Source organism: Narcine bancroftii, chromosome 1 (assembly GCF_036971445.1).
Source record: "Narcine bancroftii isolate sNarBan1 chromosome 1, sNarBan1.hap1, whole genome shotgun sequence".
Lineage (NCBI taxonomy): Eukaryota > Metazoa > Chordata > Chondrichthyes > Torpediniformes > Narcinidae > Narcine > Narcine bancroftii.
Genome location: NC_091469.1, coordinates 283,246,529 through 283,273,733, shown reverse-complemented (window position 1 = coordinate 283,273,733; position 27,205 = coordinate 283,246,529). Strand labels below are relative to the sequence as shown.

General features: G+C 49.0%; 1 protein-coding gene across 7 annotated transcripts in view; it reads right to left on the bottom strand.

Annotated features, from left to right (window-relative positions):
• Positions 1–14,847, bottom strand: part of LOC138745098 (liprin-alpha-1-like) — a 136,268-nt gene extending 121,421 nt beyond the window's left edge. For 4 of the 7 annotated variants that reach the window (XM_069902213.1, XM_069902223.1, XM_069902216.1 and 1 more), the window contains exon 1: positions 14,236–14,846. In XM_069902213.1, the coding sequence (XP_069758314.1) occupies positions 14,236–14,478 (243 nt within the window). In that variant the 5' untranslated portion in view covers positions 14,479–14,846. Of the gene's footprint in view, positions 1–14,235 lie in introns of all 7 variants that reach the window. The other 3 variants (XM_069902222.1, XM_069902225.1, XM_069902226.1) reach the window with 1 other exon arrangement.
• Positions 14,848–27,205: the final 12,358 nt, after the last annotated feature.

The following is a 27,205-nucleotide window of genomic DNA, read 5'->3' as shown; positions in this document are numbered from 1 at the left end:
CGAGGGAGCGGGGCAGCGAGGGAGCGGGGCAGCGAGGGAGCGGGGCAGCGAGGGAGCGGGGCAGCGAGGGAGCGGGGCAGCGAGGGAGCGGGGCAGCGAGGGAGCGGGGCAGCGAGGGAGCGGGGCAGCGAGGGAGCGAGGGAGCAAAGACGAGACTTTGGCTCGAGAGACACTGAAAGAGTGGAGACTTGAGACTTTGGCTCGAGAGACAGTGAAGGAGTGGAGACTTGAGACTTTGGCTCGAGAGACAGTGAAGGAATGGAGACTTGAGACTTTGGCTCGAGAGACTTAGGCGCAGAGAGGCTGAGGCACAGGTAAAGGGGTGAGTCTCTTTTTTTCTTTTTTCATTTAACTCAATCGTAGGTGGTCATTTTAGACATGGCAGGTGAGCTCAGTCCCGTGGCATGCTCCTCTTGTGCTATGTGGGAACTCAGGGTGACTGATAGTGTCCCTGGGAAATACGTGTGCAGGAAGTGTGTTCAGCTGCAGTTCCTGATTGACCGCATGACGGCACTCGAGCTGCGCATGGACTCACTCTGGAGCATCCGGGATGCTGAGGATTTGGTGGAGAACACCTTTAGTGAGTTGGTCACACCACAGCTTCATAGAGTTGAGGGAGATAGGGACTGGGTGACCAAAGGTAAGAGTAAGAACAGGATGGTAGTGCAAAAGTCTCCTGTGGTCATCTCCCTAAAAAACAGATATTCCGCTTTGTATGTTGTTGGGGGAGATGGCCCATCAGGAGAAGGCAGCAGTAGCCAGGGTCTGGGCACTGTGAGTGGCCTTTGGGCCAGAGTGACCACAATATGGTGGTCATTTTACATTAGGATGGAAAGTGACAGAGTTAATTCTATAACTCAGGTTCTGAACTTAAAGAAGGGTGACTTTGAGGGTATGAGACGCGAATTGATTAAGTTAGATTGGCAAATGTTACTTAAAGGATTAACTGTAGAAAGGCAATGGTAAACATTTAAGGATCACCTGGATGAAATACAGCGTTTGTTCATCCCGGTTTGGAAAAAGAATAACTCAAGGAGGGTAGTACATCCTTGGATAACAAGGGAAATCAGGGAGAGTATCAAGTGTAAAGAGGAAGCATATAGACTAGACAGGAAAGACAGAATACCAGAGGATTGGGAGAAATTCAGAGTTCTACGGAGGAAGACAAAGGGATTAATCAGGAAACGCAAAAGAGATTATGAGAGAAAATTGGCAGGGAACATAAAAAATGACTGCAAAAGTTTTTATAGATATGTAAAGAGAAAGTGATTAGTAAAGACAAATGTGGGTCCATTGCAGTCAGAAACATGTGAATTGGTCATGGGGAACAAGGACATGGCACACCAATTAAATAACTACTTTAGTTCGGTCTTCACTTGGGAAAATATGAATAATCTTCAGGAAAAAATAGGGGACCATGGGGCTAATGTGATGGAAGAACTGGGGAAAATAAGTGCAAGTTATGAGGTTGTGTTGGATAAATTGAAGGGATTAAAGGCAGACAAGTCCCCAGGGCCAGATGGTCTGCATCCCAGAGTGCTAAAGGAAGTAGCCCATGAAATAGTGGATGCATTGGTGATAATTTTTCAAAACTCTTTAAATTCTGGAGTAGTTCCTGAGGACTGGAGGATGGCTAATGTAACTCCACTTTTTAAAAAGGGAGGGAAAGAGAAATCAGGGAATTATAGACCGGTTGGCTTGATATCGGTAGTGGGGAAAATGTTAGAGTCAGTTATTAAAAATGTGATTGCGGCACATCTGGAAAATGGTGAATTCATTGGTCAGAGCCAGTATGGTTTTATGAAGGGAAAATCGTGTCTGACTAATCTTATTGAATTTTTTGAGGATGTAACCAGTAGAGTGGATAGGGGAGAACCAGTAGATGTGGTTTACCTGGATTTTCAGAAGGCTTTTGATAAGGTCCCACATAGGAGATTACTATACAAACTTAAGGCACACAGTATAGGGGCTATGGTATTGAGGTGAGAGAGAATTGGTTGACAGATAGGAAGCAAAGAGTAGGAATAAACGGGTACTTTTTGGAATGGCAGTCAGTTACTAGTGGGGAACCACAAGGCTCAGTGCTTGGACCCCAGTTATTTACAATATATATTAATGATTTAGATGAGGAAATAGAGAACAGCATTTCCAAGTTTGCAGACGACACGAAGCTGGGTGGGATTGTAAGCTGTGTAGAGGCTGTTCAGAGTGTGCAGGGTGACTTGAACAGGTTGGGTGAGTGGGCAAATGTATGGCAGATGCATTATAATGTGGATAAGTGTGTGGTTATCCACTTTGGAGGAAAGAATGGGAGGGCTGAGTTCTATCTTAATGGTATCCAATTAGGAAAAGGGGAGATGCAAAGAGACCTGGGTGTCGCTGTGCATCAGTCATTAAAAGTGGGCAGGCAGGTGCAGCAAGCAGTAAAAAAGGTGAATGGTATGTTGGCGTTCATATCAAGACGATTCGAGTTCAGGAGCAGAGAGGTATTGATGCAGTTGTATAGGGCCTTGGTGAGACCTCACCTGGAGTATTGTGTTCAGTTTTGGTCTCCTTATCTGAGGAAGGACATTATTGTCATGGAGAGAGTGCAGAAAAGGTTTACCAGATTGATACCAGGAATGGCAGGACTTGCATATCAAGAAAGGCTAGAACGACTGGGCTTGTACTCGCTGGAGTTTAGACGATTAAGAGGAGATTTAATAGAAACGTTCAAAATTCTTAAAGGAATTGACAGGCTAGATGCAGGAAGATTGTTCCCAATGTTGAGCAAGTCTAGAACCAGATGTCACAGTTTAAGGATAAAGGGGAAGTACTTTAGGACTGAGACGAGGAAGAATTTTTTCACTCAGAGGGTGGTGAATTTATGGAATTCTCTGCCACAGGAAGTAATTGAAGCCGGTTCCATAGCTATATTTAAGAGAGAGTTAGATTTAGTACTTGTGACTAGGGGGATCAGGGGTATGGAGAGAGAGCTGGAACAGGGTACTGAGTGGATGATCAGCCATGATCAAAATGAATGGCGGTATAGGCTTGAAGGGCCAAATGGCCTACTCCTGCACCTATTTTCTATGTTTCTATGAATGTGCAAGGCCAGAAAGGAGTTTCTTTATTGACAGACTTATTTGAAAATAATTATGCAAATACAAAAGGTTGAGTAAAAGGCAGCAAGAAAACATTCTAACAGGAACAAAATCATTCAAGGTGAAATAAAAGCCAGAATTTACAGCCTCAACACTTCTGACAGTTCTATTGTTTTGCTGCCATTATTTAAATGGCCATCAGAAGCAAATCCAGAATTTGCATAATACAATTAAAACAACTAGGAAGGAGTAAAAATTTGCTCTTTAAGAAGCTGAAAACAGTTTGTACAGTACACAAATTTTGATATTTTATCTTGCTGATTCCAACCAATTCAAATACATTTCTAATTAAAGTTACACTCAGACTACAAATCCTCTTTATAACTGGCCAGTTAAAGGATGCAAGCATTTTTCCTCCACTTGTTTCTGTAATGTTTGATTTCACCTGTTAGCATAAAACAAAAAAAAATTCAAAACTGTCAAACAATTGTTCAGGCTTCGCAACAGAGGCAAATAGATAAGATAACTTTAGACATAAGTACAAGGATTTATCTGGAAGTATGTTCTCAATACCAGTAAGAGACACACTAAAACCTGGTGCCTCTCCTCTCTGACCATCTAAAACAGTGGTTCTCAAACCTCCCCCCCCCCCCCCACCCTGGCCAACTCACATACCACCTTAAGTCTATTCTTTGGCTTGGCTTCGCAGACGAAGATTTATGGAGGGGGTAAAAGTCCACGTCAGCTGCAGGCTCGTTTGTGGCTGACAAGTCCGATGCGGGACAGGCAGACACGGTTGCAGGGGAAAATTGGTTGGTTGGGGTTGAGTGTTGGGTTTCTCCTCCTTTGTCTTTTGTCAGTGAGGTGGGCTCTGCGGTCTTCTTCAAAGGAGGTTGCTGCCCACTGAACTGTGAGGCGCCAAGATGCACGGTTTGAGGCGATATCAGCCCACTGGCGGTGGTCAATGTGGCAGGCACCAAGAGATTTCTTTAGGCAGTCCTTGTACCTCTTCTTTGGTGCACCTCTGTCACAGTGGCCAGTGGAGAGCTCGCCATATAACACGATCTTGGGAAGGCGATGGACCTCCATTCTGGAGACGTGACCTGCCCAGCACAGTTGGATCTTCAGCAACGTGGACTCGATGCTGTCGGCCTCTGCCATCTCGAGTACTTCGATATTAGGGATGAAGTCGCTCCAATGAATGTTGAGGATGGAGCGGAGACAACGCTGGTGGAAGCGTTCTAGGAGCCATAGTTGATGCTGGTAGAGGACCCATGATTCGGAACCGAACAGGAGTGTGGGTATGACAACGGCTCTGTATACGCTAATCTTTGTGAGGTTTTTCAGTTGGTTGTTTTTCCAGACTCTTTTGTGTAGTCTTCCAAAGGCGCTATTTGCCTTGGCGAGTCTGTTGTCTATCTCGTTGTCGATCCTTGCATCCGATGAAATGGTGCAGCCGAGATAGGTAAACTGGTTGACCATTTTGAGTTTTGTGTGCCCGATGGAGATGTGGGGGGGCTGGTAGTCATGGTGGGGAGCTGGCTGATGGAGGACCTCAGTTTTCTCTATGGTTAACAAAGGATTACTTGAGTGGGGAAAAAAGGTTGGAACCACAATAATTTAAAATGTTTTGCTTTTAAACCAGTGACAACCTCACTTTTATTGTTTTTCAATAAGACACACCATATACTATGTCCTTGGTTTATATCACCCATGAAGCTTCCAAGCTCTCACCCCAGCTCTCACCCCAGCTCTCACCCCAGCTCTCACCCCAGCTCTCACCCCAGCTCTCACCCCAGCTCTCACCCCAGCTCTCACCCCAGCTCTCACCCCAGCTCTCACCCCAGCTCTCACCCCAGCTCTCACCCCAGCTCTCACCCCAGCTCTCACCCCAGCTCTCACCCCAGCTCTCACCCCAGCTCTCACCCCAGCTCTCACCCCAGCTCTCACCCCAGCTCTCACCCCAGCTCTCACCCCAGCTCTCACCCCAGCTCTCACCCCAGCTCTCACCCCAGCTCTCACCCCAGCTCTCACCCCAGCTCTCACCCCAGCTCTCACCCCAGCTCTCACCCCAGCTCTCACCCCAGCTCTCACCCCAGCTCTCACCCCAGCTCTCACCCCAGCTCTCACCCCAGCTCTCACCCCAGCTCTCACCCCAGCTCTCACCCCAGCTCTCACCCCAGCTCTCACCCCAGCTCTCACCCCAGCTCTCACCCCAGCTCTCACCCCAGCTCTCACCCCAGCTCTCACCCCAGCTCTCACCCCAGCTCTCACCCCAGCTCTCACCCCAGCTCTCACCCCAGCTCTCACCCCAGCTCTCACCCCAGCTCTCACCCCAGCTCTCACCCCAGCTCTCACCCCAGCTCTCACCCCAGCTCTCACCCCAGCTCTCACCCCAGCTCTCACCCCAGCTCTCACCCCAGCTCTCACCCCACTCCATCAGCAGAAAACTCACCTCATATCTGTACCATCATCCAAATCATTGATATCGATTGTGAGCTGTTGGAACCCACCACTGAGCCAAGAACCATTGATCAACCTTCCCCACCCAAAAAATGACCCTTTGATTTCTGTATATGAAATAATCGTTATTTCACAATCTAATACAGAGCCTTCCATTTAAGAAATACACATCCGCTAGATTTCCACCCTCATCACTTTGAAAATCCACCTGCTCAAAGAGAGGGGGAGCAAAATTTAAGTTCTCGAGAGCCACCATCTCAGAGAATTTTTCCACACATACTAATGGCATAGTGAAGAAAACACGTCAGCACCTCTACTTCCTTGAGAGCTTGCGGAAGTTTGGTATGACATCAGAAATCCTGACAAATTTCTACGGATGTGTGGTGAAAAGTGTGCTGACCGACTGTATCATCATCTGGTATGGGGACACCAATCCCCCTGATTGGAAAGCTCTGCACAAGCGAGCAGACCCAGCCCAGGACATCACAAGCAAAACTCTCCCCACCATCGAGAACATCTACAGGGAACGCTGCTGTCGAAGACCAGCAGTGCCATCACGGATCCACATCACCCATCCACATCACCCAACACAAGCTCTGTTCTCAGTGCTACCATGAGGAAAGAGGCATGGGTGCCATAAGTCTCGCCCCACCAGGTTCAGGAACAGCTGGCACCCCTCCACCATCAAATTTCTCAACAATAAACTCAATCAGAGACTCATTTAAGGTCTCTTAGTTTTGCACTTTATTGATTTTTCCCCCTCTCTGCATTCAACAGTTTGTTTACATTAATTTATTTACATGTGTGCATTGCGTACAGTTTTTTCTTCCACTACCAATAAGTGACAATTCTGCCCCACCTGCAGGAAAAAGAATCTCAGGGTTGTGTGTTCTGTCATGTATGTACTCTGGCAATAAATCTGAAATTACTATTTTCTAAATGCTCAATTATCATTTTTACCAAAAAATTGTTGCATTTAACAAATGATTTGTACTTATGTTCTGACTCTTTTCTTGAGTATCAGGGTTACCTTTTTATCTCAAATTTGTAGAAAATATTATTGGTTGTGGGATCAAGTCCTACCTAACATACTTAATCACAAACATCAAGGCTGATACTCCAGTAGCAGAGAGATGTTATATCAAGACCTTTTGCATAGACAAAAATCTTGAAACTATTCCAAGTCCATAATTATCCTAGTTTGCAAAGAGACATCACAATATTCAAACAGATTAGTCCATTTCCTTATTGCCACTCTGAAGGTTGTTCGGCATAAAATACTCCCATTTTTTTCAATATTATAACATGAACCATGCTTATTTCAATGCTATAAAATTCACACATGCAGCTTTAACCGAGCAAAAGCTCTGCACAAGCGAGCAGACCCAGCCCAGGACATCACAAGTAGTTCAACATACTTCCTCAGAAATATTATGAAGCTGATAATGATCCTCAGTTACTTCAGGGGGTTAGAGCAGAGAACATAACAGCACAGTACAGGCCCTTCAGCCCATGATGACGTGCCATTAACCAAAAGTTTAGTCAAAGAATAATGTCAAAGAAGGAGAGGAAGAGGGAGGGTTTCAAGCAGCCTTAGCTGTCGAAGAAACAGTGAATGATGAAATCTGCATCAGAATACAAGAAACATTCCAAAAGGTCACAATCCTGGAAGAACTTACAGTGAAGTGTGAAGATAAAGTAGTTTGGATGTGCTCAAGACTAAGACATTGACTCTTTAACCAATACTTTGGTTTACTTAATACCACCTTCTATGTGCTTCAGTATCAAAATGAATTTCATAAAACATAGAAGGTGGTATTAAGTAAACCAAAGTATTGGTTAAAGAGTCAATGTCTTAGTCTTGAGTACATCCAAACATTAAGTATGAAACAATTAAACACAAACATGCTGTTCCTGAAAGGTTCAGCAACAATAAAAATTCTCATTCCAAAAAGATAATAGGTTTAACTGAACGGAAGCCAAAGCACACAAGGAGTAACCAGGGAAGAAAAGGGCAGAATCAGATAAAAGGTGGGGGACAAACAGGAACAATGGAATATGAAGGACCAGACAGGGGATCAGGAAAAAAATAAAAAACAGGAGAAAGGCGAGTTGTGGGTTGGGGAGATAGAAAGGAGAATGCAGCAACAAGAGGGAGAGTGGTGGGGAATAAGGTACAAGATGGGATAAAAGTGAAAACACAAAGCTGGGGAAACTCAGGTCAAATTTATTTATTGCCAAAGTACATATATGAAATCACATACAACCCGGACATTCGTTATCCTACGAACAAGGCAGCATTACCTCTTATAGGCGTGGAAAAACTGTACAATGTACACGTAAACAAATAAAGAGATGTAAACAACTGACTGTACGATAAGAGAGAAAAACAAACAATAATGTGCAAAAGTACGAGTCCTTCAGAGAGTCCCTGATTGAGTTTATGGTGGGTTGAGTGTACTTCATGATGGGTCAAACAGTGGACTTTATATAGCAAAGATAAAGATACGTAACCAACGTTTCAGGCTTCATCAAGGATGGGTCAGAGGATGGGATGGGCAGGGTAAGCAAGGGACAGAAGAGACAAGGCTGAGCAAGTGGGGGAGAAAATAGGATGGGAATAGGGCAATAAGCAGGGGTGTGTTTTACTATTGAGTACAAGTGCTCCTCAACTTTTGATGGGGTTACATTCTGGCAAACTCACTGTAAATCGAAAAAATCATCGATAAAGAATAACGCACCTACCATTTTTTTATAATTAAATTTTGAATAGCTTTATTCCACACTGAAAAAAACCATTAACATACACAACTGAGCATGGTTGAGTCAGCATCATGAGTACGCTGTACGATACTCTCATGCAGTGCTACCATTGCCCGCATTGCGAGTACCACATATTGTCAGCGCGGGAGCAGATAGGAATTCAAAATTGAAAATGCAGATTCAAACCATCGTAACTGCAAAAAAAATCGTGAGTTGGACCATTGTAAGTAGGGAAGCACCTGTAGAGGAGTTATAGTAAAACTGTATAAGGGACATTGGTGAGGCTAAATTTGGAGTATTGTGTGCTGTTTTGGTCACATAACTACAGGAATAATATCAATACAATTGAAAGAGTCTCAAGAAGATTTCCTCGTATGTTGCAGAATTGAGCAACAGGGTAAGGTTAAACAGGTTAGGAGTTTATTTCCTGGAGTGTAGAAAAATTAGGTACTTAAAATTATGAGGAGTATACAGAGAGTAAATGCTACTAGGCTTTTTCCACTGAGGATGGGTGAGATACAAACTAGAGGACATGGGTTAAGGATGAAAGGGGAAAGATTTAGAGGGAACATCTCAAAGAGAGCGATGGGGGTATAGAACGAGCTGTCAGCTGAAGTGGTGAATGCAGGGTCAATATTTAAGAAGAATTTAGACAGGTACATGGATGGGTGAGGTATGGAAGGCTGCAGACTGGGTGCAGGTCAGTGGGACCAGGAACAGACGAGAAGGGCCGAAGGGTATGTTTCTGTGCGGTAATGTTCTGTGGGGGAATGGGGTGGGAGGTGGAGTGAGGGAGCAGCTTGATCCAGGTGCAAAAGAGGGTGGGGGGCTGCTGAGGGAGCAGCTTGGTCCGGGTCGGGGTGGGGGGCTGCTGAGGGAGCAGCTTGGTACGGGTCGGGGTGGCGGGCTGATGAGGGAGCAGATTGGTCCGGGTTGGGGTGGGGGGCTGCTGAGGGAGCAGCTTGGTCTGGGTCGGGGTGGGGGGCTGCTGAGGGAGCAGCTTGGTCCAGGTCGGGGTGGGGGGCTGCTGAGGGAGCATCTTGGTCCGGGTCGGGGCGGGGGGCTGCTGAGGGAGCAGCTTGGTCCGGGTCGGGGCAGGGGGCTGCTGAGGGAGCAGCTTGGTCAGGGTCGGGGCGGGGGGCTGCTGAGGGAGCAGCTTAGTCCAGGTGGGGGAGCTGAGGGAGCAGCTCAGTCCAGGTGGGGGTGCTGAGGGAGCAGCTCAGTCCAGGTGGGGGTGCTGAGGGAGCAGCTCAGTCCAGGTGGGGGTGCTGAGGGAGCAGCTCAGTCCAGGTGGGGGTGCTGAGGGAGCAGCTTGGTCAGGGTCGGGGCGGGGGACTGGTGAGGGAGCAGCTTGGTCAGGGTAAGGGTGGGGTCTGCTGAGGGAGCAGATTAGTCCAGGTGGGGGAGGTGAGGGAGCTGCTTAGTCCAGGTAAGGGTGCTGAGGGAGCAGCTTAGTCCAGGTGGGGGTGCTGAGGGAGCAGCTTAGTCCAGGTGGGGGTGCTGAGGGAGCAGCTTAGTCCAGGTGGGGGTGCTGAGGGAGCAGCTTAGTCTAGATGTGGGTGCTGAGGGAGCAGCTTAGTCCAGGTGGGGTTGCCGAGGGAGCTGCTTAGTCCAGGTGGGGTTGCCGAGGGAGCTGCTTAGTCCAGGTGGGGGTGCCAAGGGAGCAGCTTAGTCCAGGATGGGTTGCTGAGGGAGCTGCTTAGTCCAGGTGGGGATGCTGAGGGAGCAGCTTAGTCCAGGTGGAGGTGCTGAGGGAGCAGCTTAGTCTAGGTGGGGGTGCTGAGGGAGCAGCTTAGTCCAGGTGGGGTTGCCGAGGGAGCTGCTTAGTCCAGGTGGGGGTGCCGAGGGAACAGCTTAGTCCAGGAGGGGTTGCTGAGGGAGCTGCTTAGTCCAGGTGGGGGTGCTGAGGGAGCAGCTTAGTCCAGGTGGGGGTGCTGAGGGAGCAGCTTAGTCCAGGTGGGGGTGCTCAGGGAGCAGCTTAGTCCAGGTGGGGTTGCTGAGGGAGCTGCTTAGTCCAGGTGGGGGTGCTGAGGGAGCAGCTTAGTCCAGGTGGGGGGGCTGAGGGAGCTGCTTAGTCCAGGTGGGGGAGCTGAGGGAGCTGCTTAGTCCAGGTGGGGGTGCTGAGGGAGCAGCTTAATCCAGGTGGGGGTGCTGAGGGAGCAGCTTGGTCAGGGTCGGGGCGGGGGGCTGCTGAGGGAACAGCTTAGTCCAGGTGGGGGAGGTGAGGGAGCTGCTTAGTCCAGGTAGGGGTGCTGAGGGAGCAGCTTAGTCCAGGTGGGGGTGCTGAGGGAGCAGCTTAGTCCAGGTGGGGGTGCTGAGGGAGCAGCTTAGTCCAGGTGGGGGTGCTGAGGGAGCAGCTTAGTCCAGGTGGGGGTGCTGAGGGAGCAGCTTAGTCCAGGTGGGGGTGCTGAGGGAGCAGCTTAGTCCAGGTGGGGGTGCTGAGGGAGCAGCTTAGTTCAGGTGGGGGTGCCGAGGGAGCTGCTTAGTCCAGGTGGGGGTGCCGAGGGAGCTGCTTAGTCCAGGAGGGGTTGCTGAGGGAGCTGCTTAGTCCAGGTGGGGGTGCTGAGGGAGCAGCCTAGTCCAGGTGGGGGTGCTGAGGGAGCAGCTTAATCTAGGTGGGGGTGCTGAGGGAGCAGCTTAATCTAGGTGGGGGTGCTGAGGGAGCAGCTTAGTCCAGGTGGGGTTGCCGAGGGAGCTGCTTAGTCCAGGTGGGGGTGCTGAGGGAGCAGCTTTGTCAGGGTCAGGGCGGGGGGGCTGCTGAGGGAGCAGCTTAGTCCAGGTGGGGGAGGTGAGGGAGCTGCTTAGTCCAGGTAAAGGTGCTGAGGGAGCAGCTTTGTCCAGGTGGGGGGGCTGAGGGAGCAGCTTAGTCCAGGTGGGGGGGCTGAGGGAGCAGCTTAGTCCAGGTGGGGGGGCTGAGGGAGCAGCTTAGTCCAGGTGGGGGTGCTGAAGGAGCAGCTTAGTCCAGGTGGGGTTGCCGAGGGAGCTGCTTAGTCCAGGTGGGGGTGGCGAGGGAGCAGCTTAGTCCACGTGGGGGTGCTGAGGGAGCAGCTTAGTCCAGGTGGGGGTGCTGAGGGAGCAGCTTAGTCCAGGTGGGGGTGCTGAGGGAGCAGCTTAGTCCAGGTGGGGGTGCTGAGGGAGCAGCTTAGTCCAGGTGGGGGTGCTGAGGGAGCAGCTTAGTCCAGGTGGGGTTGCCGAGGGAGCTGCTTAGTCCAGGTTGGGGTGCCGAGGGAGCAGCTAAGTCCAGGAGAGGTTGCTGAGGGTGCAGCTTAGTCTAAGTGGGGGTGCTGAGGGAGCAGCTTAGTCCAGGTGGGGTTGCCAAAGGAGCTGCTTAGTCCAGGTGGGAGTGCCGAGGGAGCAGCTTAGTCCAGGAGGGGTTGCTGAGGGAGCTGCTTAGTCCAGGTGGGGGTGCTGAGGGAGCAGCTTAGTCCAGGTGGGGGTGCTGAGGGAGCAGCTTAGTCCAGGTGGGGGTGCTGAGGGAGCAGCTTAGTCCAGGTGGGGGTGCTGAGGGAGCAGCTTAGTCCAGGTGGGGGTGCTGAGGGAGCAGCTTAGTCCAGGTGGGGTTGCTGAGGGAGCTGCTTAGTCCAGGTGGGGGTGCTGAGGGAGCAGCTTAGTCCAGGTGGGGGTGCTGAGGGAGCTGCTTCGTCCAGGTGGGGGAGCTGAGGGAGCTGCTTAGTCCAGGTGGGGGTGCTGAGGGAGCAGCTTAGTCCAGGTGGGGGTGCTGAGGGAGCAGCTTGGTCAGGGTCGGGGCGGGGGGCTGCTGAGGGAGCAGCTTAGTCCAGGTGGGGGAGGTGAGGGAGCTGCTTAGTCCAGGTAGGGGTGCTAATGGGAGCAGCTTCGTCCAGGTGGGGGTGCTGAGGGAGCAGCTTAGTCCAGGTGGGGGTGCTGAGGGAGCAGCTTAGTCTAGGTGGGGTTGCTGAGGGAGCATCTTAGTCCAGGTGGGGTTGCCGAGGGAGCTGCTTAGTCCAGGTGGGGGTGCCGAGGGAGCAGCTTAGTCCTGGAGGGGTTGCTGAGGGAGCTGCGTAGTCCAGGTGGGGGTGCTGAGGGAGCAGCTTAGTCCAGGTGGGGGTGCTGAGGGAGCAGCTTAGTCTAGGTAGGGGTGCTGAGGGAGAAGCTTAGAACAGGTGGGGTTGCCGAGGGAGCTGCTTAGTCCAGGTGGGGGTGCCGAGGGAGCAGCTTAGTCCAGGAGGGGTTGCCGAGGGAGCTGCTTAGTCCAGGTGGGGGTGCTGAGGGAGCAGCTCAGTCCAGGTGGGGGTGCTGAGGGAGCTACTTAGTCCAGGTGGGGTTGCTGAGGGAGCAGCTTAGTCCAGGTGGGGGTGCTGAGGGAGCAGCTCAGTCCAGGTGGGGGTGCTGAGGGAGCTACTTAGTCCAGGTGGGGGTGCTGAGGGAGCAGCTTAGTCCAGGTGGGGTTGCTGAGGGAGCAGCTTGGTCAGGGTCGGGGCGGGGGGCTGCTGAGGGAGCAGCTTAGTCCATGTGGGGGAGGTGAGGGAGCATCTTAGTCCAGGTGGGGGTGCTGAGGGAGCAGCTTGGTCAGGGTCGGGGTGGGGGGCTGCTGAGGGAGCAGCTTAGTCCAGGTGGGGGAGGTGAGGGAGCTGCTTAGTCCAGGTAGGGGTGCTGAGGGAGCAGCTTAGTCCAGGTGGGGGTGCTGAGCGAGTAGCTTAGTCCAGGTGGGGATGCTGAGGGAGCAGCCTAGTCCAGGTGGGGGTGCTGAGGAAGCAGCTTAGTCCAGGTGGGGTTGCCGAGGGAGCTGCTTAGTCCAGGTGGGGGTGCCGAGGGAGCAGCTTAGTCCAGGAGGGGCTGCTGAGGGAGCTGCTTAATCCAGGTGGGGGTGCTGAGTGAGCAGCTTAGTCCAGGTGGGGGTGCTGAGGGAGCAGCTTAGTCCAGGTGGGGGTGCCGAGGGAGCAGCTTAGTCCAGGTGGGGGTGCCGAGGGAGCAGCTTAGTCCAGGAGGGGTTGCTGAGGGAGCAGCTTAGTCCAGGAGGGGGTGCCGAGGGAGCTGCTCAGTCCAGGTGGGGGTGCCGAGGGAGCAGCTCAGTCCAGGTGGGGGTGCTGAGGGAGCAGCTCAGTCCAGGTGGGGGTGCTGAGGGAGCAGCTCAGTCCAGGTGGGGGTGCCGAGGGAGCAGCTCAGTCCAGGTGGAGGTGCCGAGGGAGCAGCTCAGTCCAGGTGGGGGTGCCGAGGGAGCAGCTCAGTCCAGGTGGGGGTGCTGAGGGAAGAGCTCAGTCCAGGTGGGGGTGCTGAGGGAGCAGCTCAGTCCAGGTGGGGGTGCTGAGGGAGCAGCTCAGTCCAGTTGGGGGTGCTGAGGGAGCAGCTCAGTCCAGGTGGGGGTGCTGTGGGAGCATCTCAGTCCAGGTGGGGGTGCTGAGGGAGCAGCAGTCCAGGTGGGGGTGCTGAGGGAGCAGCTCAGTCCAGGTGGGGGTGCTGAGGGAGTAGCTCAGTCCAGGTGGGGATGCTGAGGGAGCAGCTCAGTCCAGGTGGGGGTGCTGAGGGAGCAGCTCAGTCCAGGTGGGGGTGCTGAGGGAGCAGCTCAGTCCAGGTGGGGGTGCTGAGGGAGCAGCTCAGTCCAGGTGGGGGTGCTGAGGGAGCAGCTCAGTCCAGGTGGGGGTGCTGAGGGAGCAGCTCAGTCCAGCTGGGGGTGCTGAGGGAGCAGCTCAGTCCAGGTGGGGGTGCTGAGGGAGCAGCTCAGTCCAGTTGGGGTTGCTGAGGGAGCAGCTCAGTCCAGGTGGGGGTGCTGAGGGAGCAGCTCAGTCCAGGTGGGGGTGCTGAGGGAGCAGCTCAGTCCAGGTGGGGGTGCTGAGGGAGCAGCTCAGTCCAGGTGGGGGTGCTGAGGGAGCAGCTCAGTCCAGGTGGGGGTGCTGAGGGAGCAGCTTGGTTCCGGTGCAAAGGGAGGACGTGGCTGAGGGAGGCGGGGATGGCGAGCCGCCGACTGTACCTGAGGTAAGGCGGTGTTGAGCTGCCTCTGCAGCGAGTCCCTCTCGTGGGAAGTCTCCTGCATCTTGGCCTGACACAGGGCCAGGGACTCCTGCGACTCCCGCAAGCTCTCCAGCAACTTGTCGCGCTCGTCCAGCATGTTCACCATCAGTTGCTCGAAGTTGGCCTCGGTGTCCGGGCCGTACTGGGAGCCCCGCGGGCTCAGCGCGTCCTCGCTGATAGTCGGCATCACCTCGCACATCATCCTGGGCCGGGGCGGGCCTGCTCTCCCACCGGCGTCTCCGAGGGGGACGAGGACGGGAGACGAGCAGTGCGTGGGGATGAGCACCGAGAAATTAATGTCTGAAGGGGAGGGGACTCGCCCGCCCGCCCCGTCAGCAGAGCCGGCGGCAGCTCCAGGCCGCTCCGGGCCCCGGGTTCATCGCCACCAGCCGCAGCCCGAGCGTGAAATCCAAACCCACGTGTAGGCCGGCGCTTCCTGCTCGTGTCTCTGCCTCGGCCTCGGTAAACGCCACCCGGAGGGTCCAGCTCCCCGGCCGCTCGGCTCCTTCGCTCTCCTCTCGCTCGATGCTCCCCGAAGGACGCGCTCGATCCCGTCAGAATTGTCGGCGCGCGCAGCCTCACTCACTCGCGGATGCTCCTCCCGGCCGCGTTCGGCGCCTCCCGGCCGCGTTCGGCTCCTCCCGACTCCAACCTCCTTCGCCAGGCTCCCCCAGGTCACAACGCCTGCCCGCAATACAATCTTTGCGCTGCTCCAAGTAAAACACCTAAGTCTGCAGACTCTGGTCAAATCTCAGGTCAAACCGCGTTTATGCAGCGGAGAACCGACGTTTCGGCCTTGAGCCCTTCATCAAGGATATTATTTCTTTCACACAAAGTTTACAGCAAGATATGACAGAATCAGAATTTATTGTCATTAAACTATCGTTAAATTCGTTGATTTGCTGCAGCTCCATCAGAGCAAACATTCATATAAATATAGTGCAAGAAAAGTCAAAGTCAGGCGGTGTCTGTGGTTCATTGATTATTCAGGAATCTGATGGCAGTGGGGAAGAAACTGTCCTTGTGCCTTTAGGCTCCTGTACCTTTCCCCCGAGGGTAGCAGAGTGAAGAGGGCCTGACCTAGGTGGTGGGGGAACTTTGAGGATAGAGGCTGCTTTTTTAAGACACCGCCTCATGTAGATGCCCTCGATGGAGTGAAGTCTGGTGCCTGTGATGTCGCAGACCAAGTTAACAACTCTCTGGCGTTTATTCTTGTTCTGAGAGTTGGTGCCTTCACACCAGGCAGTGGTGCAACCAGCCAGAAACCTCTCCATGGTTCACCTGTGGAAGTTTACGAGAGTCTTCAATGACATACTGAATCTCCTCAAACACCTCACAAAGTACAGCTGCAGACTGGCCTTCAATATGTACAGCCCTCTTTTTCCCAGCAATTGTAATAAAGATTTTCATTGTTAATCTCAGATAAATAGTGTATTTTTTTGATATTGTTGTCATTCTCTTTGTTGCTATTCCATTATTTTGATGGTTAATAATTTTGTAAGCCATCGAAAAGTATGGAAAAGACACGTAAACTTTCATAAGTTCCACCTCAGTTTTGCTTATGAGTTATCGGATCCACACTGATAAATAATTCTTCAATTTCTTTATGACAGAGCAACAGTCTACTCAGGCCAGAGTTGATATTAACTCTCAGAGCTATTCCATCAATCCCATTCCAAAACTAATTTCCTGTGATCTATTCTCTCTCACCTGTCTCTCATCTTCACCTCTAAGTCTTGTATCACCTTCCTTCATGAAGGTAATTTGCAAGATGCATACAGGAACAGCTCTGCTCAAGACTGCAGGAAACTTCAGAGAGCTGTGAAAGCAGCTCAGACTATCACATTAATCCCCCTCCCCTCCATCTATACTTCCCACTGCCTTAAAAAAGCACCCAAAATATTAAAAACTCATCACACCCTACCCACACTCTCTTTGCCCTCCTCACACTAAGAATTCATATGATATCTCACATGGCCAGATCCATGGAGTTTCTTTTCTGCTATTATCAGACACCTGAATGGACCTATCACCAGTAAAATGAAATTGTCTTTGCTCCATACCAACTAATCTCTCTCTCTCTCTTTGTAACTTAGTGATGTGTTTTACTTACTTTATGGAATGGGATGTCAAGCTAAACTGCTTGTAAAGCAAGTCAAGTTTATTGTCATCTGATACATAAGTACAACCCAACGAAACAGCATTCTCCAGTCCTCAGTATAAAACATGCATACACACAACCAGCCATAACACATATGCAGGATAAGTATTCATATATACAAATAAATATTGTTTAATGAATATGAGAAACTGGAATGGTTAACGTGAACAGTTCCTTTGGTCGTTCAGCATTTTCACTACCTGTGGGAAGAAGCTGTTCCTCAGCCTGGTGGTGCTGGCTCTGATCCTTCTGTATCTCTTTCACGTTGGGAGCAGCTGAAAGATGCTATGTGCGGGGTGAAAGGAGTCCTCAATGATTTTGCACGCCCTCTTCAAACAACAATCCTGGTATATCGTGTCAATGGGGGTGGAGGGAGACTCCAGTGATCCTCTCTGCCACTCTTTTGGTCCTGTGGATTGACCTCCAATCCATTTCTCTGCACCAACCATTCTACACTGTGATGCAGCCAATGTTGTGATGCAAACTTTCTCACTGCACCTTCATACATGTGAACTTGAACCAACTAAACTTGAACTAAAGAATACTTGGGTGATCCCTCACTCCACTGCAGTTTAGTGGGTGTGAGGTGACTGAAGCTAATGTGAGAACCAGAGAATCTCACCCAGTAGGGGCAGGTGGTGAGTGTGTGAAGTGGTGCACCCACCCCCATGCTAACACACTCACTGTGTGTCCTGATATGTAACCTTGAGGTTCTCAGTCTTCACATCTTCCACTCTGAGCAGTTATCAGCCAGAGTTTCCCAGGAATCAAAGGAGATGTGTTGCCTTCAGGGAAGCTTTGAGCACAAATTTGAATCTCATTGTGTATCTAAATAGAAATCATCCATGACAGATTTTTGAAACTAATGTCTTACCACATAAATCTGGACTTAGTCAGAGAATCACACAGCACAGAATTGGTCCCCTTAGCCAACCTTCAGTTAGCCATTGAATTCTTTTAATTTTAATGATACAGCATGGTAAAAGGCCCTTCTGTTTGTGCTGCCCAATCATACCAATTCAACCTCCCAACCCTGTAATCTTTGGAAGGTGGGAGGAAACCAGAGCACCCAGAGAAAAGCCACACAAGTCATGGGGAGAATATACAAACACTTCACAGACTGAGTCAGGTTCGAACTCACGTCACTGGTGCTGTAATAATGTTGCACCAACCACTGCATAAACTATGCTGCCCATTTCTAGTCTATTTGTGGAAGCTTCTTATGGTCAAATTTATTGTACAACTGTGACTTTACTTTAAAAGTTTAAAAGTTGTTTATTGGTTGAACAGTGCTTAATTCAATCCAGAATGGGAGATGAAAAGCACTAAAGAAATGCAAGTCTTTATCCATTGTATACAGTTACAATTATTCTTTGTTCAGTGAAAAAAATATTGTTCACTTTGCTCCTTTTCTGGAGGATCCAAATGGGGTCACCTCGTCCATAATGATCATGCCAAAATTTGAGGACAAGTATTGGTAGGCACATTCACCTACAACATAAAGGATGTGTTTGTGTCCCTCCAAAATTTAACTCATTTAAAATCCTGCCCTATTTATGAGGTTAATGATGTAAATAATGATGGTTACAAGCAAATCTTCTGTTTGTGCTTGTGTTTAGTACAACCACACCAAGCACATCACTCTCAGTTTTCTGTGAACAACTAAAAGTGCATACGCTTACCAAAAAAATGGACCAGAAATGTACGGTTTGTTGCAGGTTCCACATGACTGCTATTCCTCACATACTTTGCATTCTTTTGCCATGCTGGGAAAATAAATCTCCCCATGTCCATTGGCTACCTTGCTGTCCAGGAAGCAGACCCTCTGTTTCATTCCCCATGCATCATTAACAACAGTAGCATTTACTGCTTTGTCAGCTTGAAAATTATTTTTTTTTAAATTTGGGTGTGTGCGTGCTTTTTTTGTCTAAACCCATTTTCACTCATTGGGAGTGAACCACGAAAGTCTGCCAACGCTGTGATTGTAGTAAAAACACAAAACTGCTGGAGGAACTCGGCAGGTCTCGCACCATCACTGATGAAGGGCTCAGGCCCGGTGTTTATACATCTTTACCTCCTATAGACACTGTGAGACCTGCTGAGTTCCTCCAGCATTTCTGTGTTTTTTCTTCACATTGGGAAATTCTTGGCCATTTGAACTTAATGTGCACTTAAATTATTTTTCTGACTTAAGGAATAAATGGGATAATCTTCAAGGTTCCTTTTATGATCACTTAATAATACATTAAAAATGTAACATTCATGACATACTTTAACTTTGCCTGCCATGAGGCACATTAAGGGTCACCATTAGAATTGCCTGGTGCCTCTTACTGTACAAGAGAAAGAAAAGCAAAGGGAGTCCCTCAGAGTCACTGAGTGTCCGTGGATTCACCTTCAGAGCTCCTGCAGCCGCACAGACTCTTGTTCAAGTTTATTATCATCTGTGTGTACATATAAAACACAAAATCTTGATGGGATAATATTTAATGTGAAGATGTTAAATTCTAAGAATTGCATTTGGGTTAGCTGTTTTTTATGTGGTTAAATGTTGATTAATTTATCTTTAAAAAAGATTATTTGGTAGTATTTATGATATTACACTAATTACAATTATTAATCCAAAGTATATCTGCTCATATCCCAACAAGGAAATCTGAGAAATAATTTAAAAATCTATCTCACACTAACCATAAAGACGTTTTTCTGAAAGACCAATGCCTGGGAAGAGATTTGGTATCCTTGCCTCCCTGGCAGTCTACAAGTTATTTTGAATGGGGGAAATTTGTCCAGCAGTATGTTGTGATGTGGAGAATGTAGGTCAATAATGGAGGAAGGAGAATATCACTGTATGTCTGAACATTTGATCATTGACATTGGATTGTGGAATAATTGCCCATATATATTCCCCTTCCATCCAGCCCACAGTATTATCAACCCACTACCATCAAAAAGAAGGTAGAAGTGCATCAAAATCAGGAATGCCAGACTGGCAAATAGCTTCGTCCCACAGGCTGTGAGACTGATCAACAGTTTCCTGTAACCATGACAATCATCCCAAATCTTTATTTATATTTTGATTATTTATGTGATCTTTTTGATCTGCATATTGTGTATTTTTGTGCATGTACCATGATCTGGAGAGATGCGATTTTGTCATTTTGTATATGTACAATCAGATGATAATAAACTTGAACTTTGAATATCTAAGTTAGACTCCCCAGAACTGAAAGAGAAAGTAACTTGGAAAACCATCACATGAAGTGTCTGTTCGTCTCTCTCCATTGATGTAACTGACTAACTGTGTATACACAATATCTTGTTTTTGTTTCAGCATATGATTCTGACCAATGTAATCTTGACCAACACCATTTCAACCTGTCCATCAATGGGCTCAGACTTGCTTGATTTATTATTAACCTGCCCAGTCGTAATCAGAGAATCACCTGTAATAATGTCATTTCTCACTTCTCACCTGAAAAACATGGCAATCCCCCTCCCCTACTGTCCCCCACCCCCCACTATTCCCCCAAGAAGGAAATATCCTTGACCCTTTGGCACTATCTTATTCACCATCAGGTTTGTGTTTTCTGTCCAATCAGTGCCTTAGTAAATCAATTATTTTGTTTGTTGCTTTCAAATGCCATTGTCTCAACCTCTCTTCCTCTGAGATCACCCTCAGCTCTACAACCAGCCAGGATCTGTGGGCCTCAAAAGTAAAAGCTGCAGATGCCAGAAACCTGAAATATAAACAGAAAATGTTCAAACAATATTCACCAGGGTCTGTGAAGATTCAACTTTTCTTTGAAAGCATTGTCATCCACATTGGGAAATGTTGGACATTAAACACATCTGATATTTAAAGGAAAGAGAAGGGGCAGAGAACAGGAAAAAGTGTCTGTGATTAGATGGAGATCAGGAGAGACTTAACCCTTTGGACTCCGTATCCTTGTTTTTAGGGACTACCAATAAGCTCATATACTCCATGTTCCCGTTTTCTGGGACTGGTTTTATGTTCAACCACTAGCTGGTTTGTACTGGAGTTTGTACTGTAGTTTACCCATGGACCTGGTCTGGAGTATATAGTATGAATGTGTAGAGCACGTCAAAAGAACCAAAGACTTGTTGATCCAAACCAAGGCTTTTATGGAGCATATCACAAGTAGGTCAACCAGTCCAGAATAACCTGGTCTGGCTAGGAGCAATCCTTTAAGACCTGCCAGTAGGTGTGGCTATGCTCTCAGCCAATCACAGTCATCCTATACTACAATCTGTACATATACACATCGGTGATAGAATCTGTACTATCACATTCACCCCTTCTTTGAGAACTGACCCCGGGATGGATGGAGGGCTGTAAAAAAAAAAGAAAAGTGCCTGGTGGAGGTTAGGGGCTGTACCGCTCAGGGGGCCTGACCATCCAGCGTGACCGCCGTGGTCCCGGGATTGGGGTCGCTGGAGTTGTGTCGCCGGCAGGCTAGTTGGGTGCGGCCACTGCTTTGCCCAATTCCCCAAATGCGTTGTCAACAGTCTGGTTTGAGCTGGTGGAGTGGTGCTGGTCTCTCTGTTCAAGCACATGACCTGGGGGAGAAGGAATTGAGGAGGTTGGGTGGAAGGCACTGCTGCGCCTGATCCGGCTTAGGCTAGGTCCCTTACCGAGACTGTGTCCTCCCGCCTGTCCGGGTACTCAACGTAGGCATAATGGAACAGCGAGCCACGCCGTTATGGTTGTTCCCGATTCAGATTTCCTCGGGAAAGAGAACATCCTTTCATGGGGGGTGGCACTGATCGCGGTGCATAGGAGGGAGCAGATGGAGTGTAGGGCATTAGTGAGCATGTCCTGCCAGCGAGAGGTGGGGAAACCTTTGGACTGGAGGGCAAGCGTAACCGCTTTCCAGATGGTGGCATTCTCTCTTTCGACTTGCCCATTACCACGTGGGTTATAGCTGGTGGACCTGCTTGAAGCAATACCATGCTCCAGAAGGTACTGCCGCAGCTCTGTGCTCATAAACAAGGACCCCCTGTCACTGTGGATGTAACTGGGGTACCCAAAGATGGTGAAGATGCTGTGCAGGGCCTCTATGACTGAGGAGGCAGTCATGTCTGAGCAGGGCACAGCGAACGGGAAGCAGGAGTACTCGTTGATGGCCATAAGGATGTAGGTATTATGGTTGGTCGACAGTAGGGGCCCCTTGAAGTCCACGCTGAGACGCTCAAAGGGGCGGGTGGCTTTGATGACGTGGGTGTTCTCCGGATGGAAGAAGTGGGGCTTGTACTCAGCGCCCACTGGGCAGGCTCGGTTCATGGAGCGAATCTCCTCGACCGTGTAGGGCAGGTTGCGAGCTTTGACAAAGTGCACGAACCTAATGACCCCTGGATGACAGAGCTCCTCGTGGAGGAGTCCCCCTGGAGAGCGCATCTGGCGGGTCGTTGAGCTTACCAGGCCGATACAGTATGTCATAATTAAAGGTGGAGGGCTCGATTCTCTTACCTCACTGGGTATTACTAAACATCAAGGAGACCGCTTGTTGGTGAGTCAGCAGTGTAAAGCACCTGCCAATGAGGTAGTGTCTCCAACGATGTACTGCTTTGACTATGGCCTGGGCTTCCTTCTCGACAGAGGAGTGTTGGCTCTCAGGACCCTGGAGGGTTCTGGAGAAGAAGGCTAACGGCTGGCCGTCCTGGTTCAAAGTGGTTGCCAGTGCAAAGTCGGACACATCGCTCTCAACTTGGAACGGGGTGGACTCGTTGATGGCATGCAGTGTTGCAGTAGCGATGTCCGATTTGATGTGGTCGAAGGCAGCTCTGGCTTCGGCTGGCAGGGGGAAGGAGGTGGTCTTGATAAGTGGCTATGCCTTGTCGGCATAGTGTGGAACCCAGTGGGCATAGTAGGAGATAAAGCCCAGGCAGCAACTGACTCCCTTCTGGGTGTGTGTGGGGGGGGGGGGGGGGGGAGTCTATGAGGGGATGCATGCGGTCAGGGTCTGGCATGACCATCCCGTTCTCCACCACACAACCCAGAATTGCGAGCCGAGTGGTCTGGAAGACACACTTGTCGAAATTGTAGGTCAAGTGCAGCCGAATTGCAGTCTGAAAAAATTTCTCAAGGTTGGCATCATGATCCTCTGTGTCAAGGCCGCAGATGGTGACATTGTCCAGATACGGGAAAGTAGCAGACAGCCCATTCTGGTCCACCATCCGGACCATTTCCCGCTGGAAGACCGCGATACCATTTGTGACCCCAAAGGGTACCCTGACGAATTGATACAGCTGCCCATTCGCTTCAAAGGCCATGAAAGGTCGGTCTTCTCGGTGGATCAGGAGCTGATGATAGGCCAAACGCAAGTCAATGGTGGAAAATATGCGGTATTGGGCGATCTGACTCACCACATTTGTGATCTTTGGAAGGGGGTATGCATCCAGAAGTGTGAAGCAGTTGATTGTCTGGCTGTAGTCAACCACCATCCGCAGCTTCTCCCCGTTTTTAACAATCACCACCTGGGCCCTCCAGGGACTCGAGCTAGGTTCAATAATGCCCTTGTCCAGCAGTCTGCGTACCTCGCTTATGATAAATTTCCTGTGTTCATAACTATATTGCCGGCTTTTGGTGGTCACAGGCTTCCAGCCAGGGTTGAGGTTTCCAAAGAGCACTGGTAGAGCAACTCGGAGGGTGGAGAGGCAACAGGTGAGGCCCCAGGGCACGGGAGCGGGTGGCTCGGGCTGCCGTTGGCAGGAGGCTTCCGGGGTGGAGTGGTTACAGACAGAGAGTGGAGCATGAGGCCTCCAAAAGTGCAGGGAAACAGTTTGAAACTGGCACTGAAAATCCAGTCCCAGCAGTGCAGGGGTGCACAATTGGGGAAGGACTAATAGTTTGAAGTCTGTGAACATGATGCCCTGGACTTTCAGGGTCGCCACGCAATACCCCTTTACCCCAGTCGAGTGCGATCTGGTCACCAATGAAATCCTCTAGGCAGTGGGGAGAATAGCCAGTCTGCAACGGTGGTCCAGGTCTGGGTGGATAAAACTATCAGTTGACCCAGAGTCAAATAAGCAATTGGTATAGTGTCCATGCACTTTAATCAGTTCCATTGCTCTTAGGGCCTGAAAAATATAAGCTCTACAGGACTCACCGGGCTGTTGCCTCCTTGTTACAAGTTTGTACCAAGCATAGAATCTGTTCACCAGTTGCTCGTAGAGCCTTATCAGCACCTTCATGGCTGCGGCGTAAGTGGTCGCGTCCTGGACACTCTGGTAGACTCTCGGGGACACCATAGTCATCAATATTAGTAGTCGATGGCTGTCCTCTATCATGGCAGGATCAGAGAGCTGTAAGTATGTTTCAAAGCATCTCACCCAGTGCTTAAAGTCATTCAAGGTTGGAGCTGACCGTGGGTCAATGTCGAGGCGTTTCAGCCGTAGCATACGCTCCATCCCTTCAAAGCTTTTTAGTTAATAAAACTGTAGAGCGTGTCGAAAGAACCAGACTTGTTGACCCAAACCAAGGCTAAGACCTGCCAGTAGGTGTGGCTATGCTCTCAGCCAATCACAGTCATCCTACACTACCATCTGTACATATATACATTGGTGATAGAATCTGTACTATCACAGAAAGGTTAAAAATGGCTGGAATCCAAAGGGTTAATGACACAAGTGTTGCAAATGCCTGCTAAGGGACTATGATGAAATCATGTCTGAAGGAGATTTAAATAGGGAGAGACACATATAATCTCAAGGATCAGAAAAGGAGAGAGAAATAATTGTCATGACAACTGGACCTAGGAGTATTAATCACGTTACAGCTGTTTATCTGAAAATTTTGAATTTAAAGCTGGTTCCTGAAGTCTACAATGTGTCTTTGGAAGATAATGTGTGCAAGGATGAGGAGTGACTTAATGTCTACAAGATTATGAGAGGCATAGACAGGGTGGCCAGCCAGCACCTGTTTCCCAGGGCACGCGCAGCCAACACCAGAGAACATGTGTACAAAGTGAAGGGAGGGAGGTTGACGGGAGACATCAGGGGTAAGTTTTTTTTTTACACAGAGAGCTGTGGGGGCCTGGAATTCCTTGCCAGGGATGGTGGTGGAAGCTGGAACATTGAGGGCATTTAAGAGACTCCTAGACAGACACATGGGATGAAAGACAGGGTTACGAGGTCAGGAGGGTTTCTTTTTTTAGTAGGAATATATAGGTTGGCACAACATTGAGGGGGGAAGGGTCTGTACTGTGGTGTTCCATGTTCTATGAGGTGATTTTCTCCACCTTTGTGGGAATATAAAGGCAAGGTGGCAGTGGAACGAAGAATTAAAATGAGAGGAAATTGAACAGCAGGGTTTCCCCCACAGACTGAACAGAGGTGTTTGACCAAGTGTTGACCCAACCGGATTCCTGCAATGTGGAGGCTGTATTATGAGCATGGAATTTTCACTAAGCTGGAAGTAGATGCAAGTTGTTCACCTGGGCTGAGTGTTTATGTCATGAGGTGACATGTGAAAGGCCATGATCGTGTCATCTTTGATTTGTAAGAGATCCGTGGGTCCCTTCCAGTCTTTCAAGAAAGTATGGATTTAACTGCTTTACCATTGCCAAGGCAACACACAAAATATAAAAAGTTGCAGAGCCAAGGCTGTGGAATTCTTCCCAGAAACCTTTTAAGTTTCTTATTTCTTCTTAAAGATGCTCTTTAAAACTTAATATTTACTCAACTGCCCTAATATGATCTCATATGGTTATTTTCTTTGTCTGCTACACTCCTGTGAAGCACGTTTCTTCGTTTTGTTGTATAAAAAGTGCTGTGGGAATACGTTATTTCTGTTATTTATGCTTGAGGAAAGGCTCAGGCCTGAAACATTGATACATCTTTACCTCCTTTGGACACTATGAGACCTTCTGAGTTCCTCCAGCATTTCTGTGTGTTTTAAGTTATTTCTGTTGTTCTTCAGACTAGTTTTGGTTTTTGGATGGATACTGCCCAAGATGCTTCTCCACAGCTGCTGCCTGACCTGCTGAGTATTTCTACAATTGTCTATTTCTGATTTCCAGCATTTGTGGAATGGTCTTGGCTTATTATGCTTCTGCTGGTGGGAGTTCATGGGATGTAAATCAGGTCTGTACTCAAGCAGCAACTGAGACTTCCCCATATAGACAATACTTTCCATTTTCTAGTATTTCCCAATTTCAAAACATATCACCTAAATTACAATCTTATCAATTCAATAAACCAAATTCTGTAGATGGTTGATTTAAACAGACAAAAATTTTGCATAACTTTGCATCAAAATTTTCAGAATGATGAATAAACAAAGCTTTCAGTTATATTTAATGACATAACGATATAAAATGATAATAAGATGAATTAAGACAATAAAGATGAATTCAAGGAAAAGTATTATGAGCTTACGACCCTTTCATGGTTCTCAGAAGAATGAGAAAGCATGCTCTGAGTCTGCACGGATATTATGATATATAATGTCTTAGTAACAATGAGATAGACAACAGACTCGCCAAGGCAAATAGCGCCTTTGGAAGACTACACAAAAGAGTCTGGAAAAACAACCAACTGAAAAACCTCACAAAGATAAGCGTATACAGAGCCGTTGTCATACCCACACTCCTGTTCGGCTCCGAATCATGGGTCCTCTACCGGCACCACCTACGGCTCCTAGAACGCTTCCACCAGCGTTGTCTCCGCTCCATCCTCAACATCCATTGGAGCGCTTACATCCCTAACGTCGAAGTACTCGAGATGGCAGAGGTCGACAGCATCGAGTCCAAGCTGCTGAAGATCCAGCTGCGCTGGATGGGTCACGTCTCCAGAATGGAGGACCATCGCCTTCCCAAGATCGTGTTATATGGCGAGCTCTCCACTGGCCACCGTGACAGAGGTGCACCAAAGAAAAGGTACAAGGACTGCCTAAAGAAATCTCTTGGTGCCTGCCACATTGACCACCGCCAGTGGGCTGATATCGCCTCAAACCGTGCATCTTGGCGCCTCACAGTTTGGCGGGCAGCAACCTCCTTTGAAGAAGACCGCAGAGCCTACCTCACTGACAAAAGGCAAAGGAGGAAAAACCCAACACCCAACCCCAACCCACCAATTTTCCCCTGCAACCGCTGCAATCGTGTCTGCCTGTCCCGCATCGGACTTGTCAGCCACAAACGAGCCTGCAGCTGACGTGGACTTTTTACCCCCTCCATAAATCTTCGTCCGCGAAGCCAAGCCAAAGAAAAAAGAACTATGGTAACACTGCAAACAATAATTATCCTTAAAGGGATAGGCACAAAAGTACTAAGAAGCAAAAACACAAGGTTTTAACCTTTACCTTCCAGCTTCTCATTATTATAATAGACATTAATGACTAATACATAATAATTACTATTACAGATACAAAAGTAAACATGCTAAGTATAGGATTAGAAATCAAAACTATCTGCTTCTTGTAAAAGAAAGATTTTAATAATAGGTCGATTTAAGTAACCATTCTGGGTTTTAATCTGCACTTTCTGAATGAAACCTTTCTTGTCTGGAACTGTATCCACAATTCTCCCCAGCAACCAAGAATTTCATGGTGCAGAATCATCCAATGTCTCCGCATACAAAATTGTGTTTTGCTTTAGACCATTTTTGTCTCTCTTGTAATAATGAAAGATATTCTTTAATCCATATTTTCCATAATAGATCCGCAATAAACTGCACTTCTCTATCTGCATCTTGCATGGATATCTTCTTTCTGAAATTATTGCTCTTTCCAATCTTCCTCCTACTCTCA